Source organism: Siphateles boraxobius, unplaced genomic scaffold (assembly GCF_051911475.1).
Source record: "Siphateles boraxobius isolate OS27281-9 unplaced genomic scaffold, OSU_SipBor_1 25, whole genome shotgun sequence".
NCBI classification, from domain to species: Eukaryota; Metazoa; Chordata; class Actinopteri; order Cypriniformes; family Leuciscidae; genus Siphateles; species Siphateles boraxobius.
This window is the reverse complement of record NW_027508866.1, coordinates 7,670,346-7,678,669: the sequence shown is the minus strand read 5'-3', so window position 1 is coordinate 7,678,669 and position 8,324 is coordinate 7,670,346. Positions and strand designations below refer to the sequence as shown.

The 8,324-nt window shown below is 37.4% G+C and overlaps 1 protein-coding gene across 1 annotated transcript; it reads left to right on the top strand.

The window, feature by feature from the left end:
* Positions 1–273: 273 nt before the first annotated feature.
* On the top strand, positions 274–5,402 carry mdh2 (malate dehydrogenase 2, NAD (mitochondrial)). The gene is made up of 9 exons (XM_077242311.1): positions 274–482; positions 2,360–2,528; positions 2,859–2,942; positions 3,168–3,277; positions 3,483–3,608; positions 4,101–4,178; positions 4,492–4,591; positions 4,806–4,957; positions 5,111–5,402. The coding sequence occupies exons 1-9, from the start codon at positions 420–422 to the stop codon at positions 5,240–5,242; spliced, it is 1,014 nt and encodes a 337-aa protein (XP_077098426.1). The 5' UTR covers positions 274–419; the 3' UTR covers positions 5,243–5,402.
* The last annotated feature ends 2,922 nt before the right edge of the window (positions 5,403–8,324 follow it).

Below are 8,324 nucleotides of genomic sequence, written 5' to 3'. Positions count from 1 at the left end.
ATTACTGTTTAAAAAAAGTTTAATAAAAGAGTTTTTTTTTAAATTGTATAAACTTTGTACTTTTGTCCTTAAATAGTAATAAAAAAATTCAGAGGGCTGAAAAAGTTTCTATGACGTTTCATCCAAACGGACCAATCGATCGCCAGATTGTGATCAGCCATTGAAGAGTAAGCGGTGGTAAACCCCGCCCCATTTAACATGACTGACAAAATTTCTATTCAATCATAGCTCTGCATACACACCGCTACACCAATCAGAGAAGGCCAGTATGTCATAGCGTCAACAAAGCTTGGCTGCATCGTAGACTTGTTCTTCTCACACGGTTGTCTTGTTAGAGGACGTTGGAGTCACAGTCAGGAGGGGCTCTATATCAAATATTAATTTTAAAACCGCAAGCACTTACTGAATATCAAGCCAACATGTTCTCCCGCATCGCTAGACCATCAGCCACCCTCGCCCGAAGCTTGTCCACTTCCTCCCAGGTAAAAACGGTCATATTTGTTACCATGCAAGTGCGCTAACATTAGCCTACGTGATGTATATGAGTGTATATTGACGCTAACATGTCAAACTGAGTTTAAAACTAAATTTATTTTTTTCCTTTATTTATTCGTGGTCCTTAATAATCCATAGACTACAATAATACAGTTGAAACTAAGTTAAGAACCTGCATCCAGGTAACCTAGAAGTTACCTTGCTTGGCATTTAGCCAGCACACTGACTGTGATTTCTTAATCATGAATCCAGTATCCAGTTGAAATCCTGCTGTCCGCCATGAGTAGGTTTTTAGTCGACCTTGCCAACTCGTGTAGTCTGCCTCTGCCTGTGTGCGAACATCCAGGTTAGAGATGGCATCGCATTGACTCGACCCCCTTTGAAAGGTCATTACTGTAATCAGCTTGTGGTGTAGCAAGTACTACAAAGTGCCTTGATCTGTAATGAGAGATCAGGCTTAATGCAGCTTTTGTGTTGGCTTAAAAAGGCAAAAGCGCTACTGCGATGATTCACTATTTGATATGTTTATGAAACAAAACTTTGGGCTATATAAGGCTTGTACTTCTATTCCCCATACATCATCACACCCACATTGCATTCCTTTTTATTCTTAACACATTGCAATACATGCGTTTAGTTGCCTATAGAATAAGACTAATAAAATTGTTTTCCATAAACTCGCACTAAACGCACTCGAATGGCATACAGACTTCCTTTGTAGTGTCTAAACACTTTACAGAGTCCTTAATCACTTGGTTTAAACTCTCCCATTTCTCTGCATGAATGGTAGTAAAAATTCCTACTGGTGTATTTCTTTCCAGAATGCAAAAGTCCCAAGGTCCAGTTAAAAAATATGTATGTGTGACCTCCATTTGTAAACTCATAGACACGCAAATGGATGTTTAACATTTGCATTCAAAGGTTGTTCTCTTTTTAATTTTTATTTATTTAAAGGGACCAAAAATGAAAGTGAATTACTCGCCCCCATGTCGTTCCAAACCCTTGAGACTTCTGTTTATATTTGGAACACAAATTAAGATCTTTTTGATGAAATCTAAGACTTTTCTGTCCCCCGGTTGTCAGCTATGCAACTACCACTTTAATGCTTCATAAATAGATCTTAAAACTAATTAATATGAATTGAGCGATTTACTACAAATTTTTTGAAGAGACTCGATTATATGATTAACAGATATAATTTAGGCTTTTATTCTCATTTAAGCACTGATCAAGCTCAATTGAACCTCATTGGTTCTTGAGGAACCTCAAACGTGCTGCGTAACACACAGGAATGAACCTCATTGGTTCTCGCACGTCAAATTAACATGCTTGAGCTTCTGTTTACCACAACTAATGTGTAAGTTGATGAATGTTTATATGTGAATAAAAGCCTAAATTCAATCTGTTCATCATATAAAGTGATCGAGTCTCTTCAGAAAATTTGGACTGAACCGCTCAATTCATATGGATTAGTTTTACGATCTCTGAATGAACCTTTTGAAGCTTCAAAGTGGTAGTTGCGTAGCTGTCAATGGAGGGACAAAAAGCTCTTCTCCGATTTCATCAAGAAGATCTTCATTTGTGTTCTGAAGATGAACGAAAGTCTTACAGATTTGGAACGACATGAGGCTGAGTCATTAATGACAGAATTTAAATTTTTGGGTTAACTAACCCTTTAAACAGTTTTTGGTAACCAAGTTATTATTAATGATACCTCTTAAATCTGTGTATATATATTGCACACAACAATACAAAGCAGTTAATTTAATGGCCTATTGAGTCAAAGTACACTTTACTGATATAAGTAGGGTGGATCAGCACATATTGCAATTGTGTAACATGTTGCAATTTTTCCTCCTTGCAGAACAATGCGAAAGTAGCTGTCTTGGGTGCCTCGGGGGGCATCGGGCAGCCCCTGTCCCTCCTACTGAAGAACAGCCCTCTAGTGAGCGAGCTGTCACTTTACGATATTGCCCACACTCCTGGGGTGGCTTCTGACCTCAGTCACATTGAGACCCGAGCCCATGTCACAGGTACAGAAATGGTTTTGGTTCTGATGGTTATAATTAGATTTTTTTAGTATTTGCAGAGAAATCATGTTTATTATTTCAAAGTTGCCATGAATTGAAAATTCACTGTATTTTCCAAATGCATCTTATTAATCTTGTGAACGATTCATCCAGGTAACTTTTTAACCCATAATTTTAAATTCAAATGTTCAAACTTGACAGTTGAAACAACCTACTTTTATCTGGTAACATGTGCTAGACTTCACAAATGCTTAAACCCTACCAATTTTTGTTTTGTTTTTTGCTTTTTGCTTTAAATTGGTCTGCTATAGTGTTCACTGTCTTGCCTTGCAGGGTTCATGGGAGCAGATCAGCTGGGTGCTGCACTGAAAGGCTGTGAGGTTGTTGTCATCCCTGCTGGTGTGCCAAGGAAGCCTGGTGGGTGTTTATATATATTTTTTTTAATATCTCTGATTTGTTTGTTTTTTAAGCACATTTATAGTCAGCATCGAATGGCAACATTTGTGTGAATGCAAAATAGGATAATCAACAACAAATGTTGATTGGTTTAATCATAAGGGCTTGGGGATAGAATTGGGCTCAGTTATAAATGAGAAATTCTTATGGATTTCTATTCATTTCTGAAGATTGTTCTTTTTCTAGGTATGACCCGTGACGACCTGTTCAACACCAATGCCACTATTGTGGCCATACTAGCTGATGCCTGCGCCCGTCACTGCCCTGAGGCCATGATCTGCATCATTGCAAATCCTGTAAGTATAAAGTCTCGGAGAGATCGGTGCATTGCTGTTATATTACTTTATAACTGCTCAAAGGTCAAAAGGGCGTATAGCACTACATATCTACACACGCACACACACTTACATGCATGTATGCTTTGTACCGTCCATTTAAGATAGTTGATAATTGTTCACATAGGAAAAAAAGTTCTGTATTAAACTTCATTGTGAATTTCAGGTGAACTCCACTATTCCCATCACATCAGAGGTGATGAAGAAACATGGCGTCTACAACCCCAACAGAGTCTTTGGTGTGACAACACTGGATATTGTCAGAGCAAATACTTTTGTTGCTGAGCTCAAAGTAAGTTCTATAAACTCAATAGATGCAGATTTATTTATTTAAAGGGATAGTTCGGCCAAAAATGATATTTAACCCATGCATTACTCACCCTTAAGCCGTTCGAGATGCATATGTCAATCTTGTTTCAGACGAACACATTTTCAGTTATTTAAGAAAATGTCTTAGACCCTTCAGTGGATATAATGTGAAGCAATGGGGTCCACCTCCTTCAAGTTCCAAAATGTGCATACATCCTTCACAAAAGTAATCCATCCGGCTCCAGGGGGACAAACGAAGGCCTTCTGAGGGTAATCCGTGCGGTTTTGTCGTAAAAATATACATATTTAAAACTTTATAAATGAAAATATCTTACTTCCGGCAACGATCAACGCGCATTCACGGGTGATGGAAGTCGGCGTATTCCTTTTTTGGCCGAACTATCCCTTTAATGTCATCACCAGAACATACATTTGCACAGTCATTTCATTGTCACGGTTACTGCAATATTTCCAGGGCCTTGATCCCGCCCGAGTCAATGTGCCAGTGGTCGGAGGTCATGCAGGAAAGACCATCATTCCTCTCATTTCACAGGTGAGGAGAACCTGTATTACTACATAACTGATAACTTATTCAATAAGCATTTTGAGCATTATTGCATTACAATAACTACCAATTCAAGCTTTAACTTTCATGTCAATCCAAGTTTTTGGCAGCCTATTTTGTAGGAGGCTTGCTTCATTGCTCACTATGTAATCTCTCATTGGTCTACAATCCTGTACTGTAAATGTAAAATATCTTCACTTTTTTTTTTGGGGTCACATTGCACAGCAGTTTTTCTTTCGGACGGGTTGTTTAGATTATTTGATGAAATGATAAAGCTGATGTGTATTCTTGTTGTTTTCAGTGCACACCCAAGGTTGAGTTCCCTGCAGATCAGCTGTCTGCTTTGACAGGCAGGATCCAGGAAGCAGGAACTGAGGTTGTGAAAGCTAAAGCTGGTGCAGGTGAGAACTGCGGTTTTAGATGCTGTTTGATTGCTTGTTTTTTGATTGCATCAAGTTCTCAGACTAGGCTGTGGTTCCTTCATGTCGCTGGCATCTTTTTTTAATTGTGCAGAAACTTAATTTAGATTTTTTTTCAAATACCACATTAAAAATACAATTTACAAGATCTGAAATATGAATTTGTATCTGTAAACCTAAATGTGTCTGTTCATAGGCTCTGCCACTCTGTCCATGGCCTACGCTGGAGCCAGGTTCACGTTCTCCCTTCTTGACGCCATGAATGGAAAGGAGGGTGTTGTTGAATGTGCATTTGTGAGATCTGAGGAAACGGAGTGCAAATACTTCTCTACACCTCTCCTGCTTGGGGTAAATCTAGCTAGACCCTCTTTTGATGTTACTTCATCTTATGTTCAGATCATACAAGGTCACAGGGACAACAACCACCTGGTAAAACAGGCTTTGTGTTTTTGTCTTTGTTTATTAACTCTTTTTCTTTCTAATTTCTCTTCCTTTTCTCAGAAAAACGGCATTGAAAAGAACCTTGGCCTTGGCAAGATCTCTGCGTTTGAGGAGAAGCTGGTAGCTGAAGCCATGGATGAACTGAAGGGCTCCATCAAGAAAGGAGAAGATTTTGTTTCAAACATGAAGTGATCTGTGCTTGAGGCACACTACCTGTGAAATGTCCTTTATTTATAAAGCTGAGTCATTGTATGTCAACAGGATTTCCCAAACATGTGTTTTCATCATGTTCAAAGATGCATATTAAAAGTCAATCCAGCCATCAATAAAACTGGTCTGTTTACCAACTATATACATCCTTACATTTCAGTTCACTCTTTTCAAAATATTGCTATTTTGCTATGAGATTATATTATTGACTTGTTTATTGTTTTGTTTTTATTATAAATGAATGCAATTTGAGTGACTCATAAATCCATGTGAAAGAGCCATTTCTATTTATGTAAAACTCAGTGTAAACCGGCTGTCAGTGTTGTTGTTGTTTTCAATCCAGGATACACTTTCACATTCAAGTCTCTTTCCATGTGTCTATTCAAAATTTTTATTTTTTTATTTTAACCTTTATTTAACCAGGTGAGCACATTGAGAACACTTTCTCATTTACAATGGCGACCTGGCCAAGATAAAAAGCGTTGAGGTACAAAAAACATATGTTACACATGTAATTACAAGACAAAGAAGTACACAGTAAACAGAAAATGAATATGTAATATGCAGGTCTGACAAAATGAATAGTGATTTGGAGGTATTTAAATAATGCTTAATGATGTCATAGATTTTACATTTCCTACACAAACACACATATATATATATATATATATACAGGTCCTTCTCAAAAAATTAGCATATTGTGATAAAGTTCATTATTTTCCATAATGTAATGATTAAAAATTAAACTTTCATATATTTTAGATTCATTGCACACCAACTGAAATATTTCAGGTCTTTTATTGTTTTAATACTGATGATTTTGGCATACAGCTCATGAAAACCCAAAATTCCTGTCTCAAAAAATTAGCATATTTCATCCGACCAATAAAAGAAGTGTTTTTAATTTTAAAAAAAAGTCAACCTTCAAATAATTATGTTCAGTTATGCACTCAATACTTGGTCGAGAATCCTTTTGCAGAAATGACTGCTTCAATGCGGCGTGGCATGGAGGCAATCAGCCTGTGGCACTGCTGAGGTGTTATGGAGGCCCAGGATGCTTCGATAGCGGCCTTAAGCTCATCCAGAGTGTTGGGTCTTGTGTCTCTCAACTTTCTCTTCACAATATCCCACAGATTCTCTATGGGGTTCAGGTCAGGAGAGTTGGCAGGCCAATTGAGCACAGTAATACCATGGTCAGTAAACCATTTACCAGTGGTTTTGGCACTGTGAGCAGGTGCCAGGTCGTGCTGAAAAATGAAATCTTCATCTCCATAAAGCTTTTCAGCAGATGGAAGCATGAAGTGCTCCAAAATCTCCTGATAGCTAGCTGCATTGACCCTGCCCTTGATAAAACACAGTGGACTAACACCAGCAGCTGACATGACACCCCAGACCATCACTGACTGTGGGTACTTGACACTGGACTTCAGGCATTTTGGCATTTCCTTCTCCCCAGTCTTCCTCCAGACTCTGGCACCTTGATTTCCGAATGACATGCAAAACTGAGCAACAGTCCAGTGCTGCTTCTCTGTAGCCCAGGTCAGGTGCTTCTGCCGCTGTTTCTGGTTCAAAAGTGTCTTGACCTGGGGAATGCGGCACCTGTAGCCCATTTCCTGCACACGCCTGTGCACGGTGGCTCTGGATGTTTCTACTCCAGACTCAGTCCACTGCTTCCGCAGGTCCCCCAAGGTCTGGAATCGGTCCTTCTCCACAATCTTCCTCAGGGTCCGGTCACCTCTTCTCGTTGTGGAGCGTTTTTTACCACACTTTTTCCTTCCCATAGACTTCCCACTGAGGTGCCTTGATACAGCACTCTGGGAACAGCCTATTTGTTCAGAAATTTCTTTCTGTGTCTTACTCTCTTGCTTGAGGGTGTCAATGATGGCCTTCTGGACAGCAGTCAAGTCGGCAGTCTTACCCATGATTGTGGTTTTGAGTAATGAAACAGGCTGGGAGTTTTTAAAAGCCTCATGAATCTTTTGCAGGTGTTTAGAGTTAATTAGTTGATTCAGATGATTAGGTTAATTTTCATGATATGCTAATTTTTTGAGACAGGAATTTTGGGTTTTCATGAGCTGTATGCCAAAATCATCAGTATTAAAACAATAAAAGACCTGAAATATTTCAGTTGGTGTGCAATGAATCTAAAATATATGAAAGTTTAATTTGTATCATTACATTATGGAAAATAATTAACTTAATCACAATATGCTAATTTTTTGAGAAGGACCTGTACATTAAAGATCTATGATAGTTTCAAGTCTGCTCCAGATTTGTGTTATTTGAGAAGGGGGTACTGCCTGCATGAATCATTAATTAAAAGCCCCCCCCCAATATTTTGGCAAGCTTAACTACCCAGCTTTCTGAAAACCTCTTAAATATATAAACATCCAGTTTTATGTTTTTAATTCACCTTTTCCATAGCATTAGTTGGTGTCTTACAAAGGCTTTGGTCTTAAAATGGCATTGTGATTCCATTGTAAACAGATAGAAACCTTTCGTTTTATATATGGTGCTTAAATCATATTGCTGCTAAATGTTTTCCCCTAAAATGACTTTAAATGAGTAATTTCTTTTAAAAATGCTAAAAGCTTTAATGCATACAGTTACGTGCATAAATGTATTGTTAAAAAAAAACTCTTGAGAATTACCAACCAACGAGATATTGATCACATTAGAATATATATAAAAATAAAAATATTACTTCTGAAAAATGCAAATTTTTGAATATATTTGTGTAATGTTTATATTTTAATATTTTCATAGGGTTAAATAACAACCAATACAACAATAATTTAGTTTGTTTGTGTGTATTATAATATTTTTTACAGTTTTCTCACTTTTGATTAAAGAAAAAAATTACCCTCCGTTTTACGGCATAAAAGGTAACGCTAGTAAAATTAATCTGTATTGCAAAAAAGTTAAAGATAATAGATAATATAATATTTTAAAGATAATATTTTTATTTAATAAGTATAAAAGGAAAACATTAGTCAATTCCAGTAAAGCTAAAAAATAAAATAAAAAATAACCTCACATTGGCTTATTTGAATAAAGTTGGCTC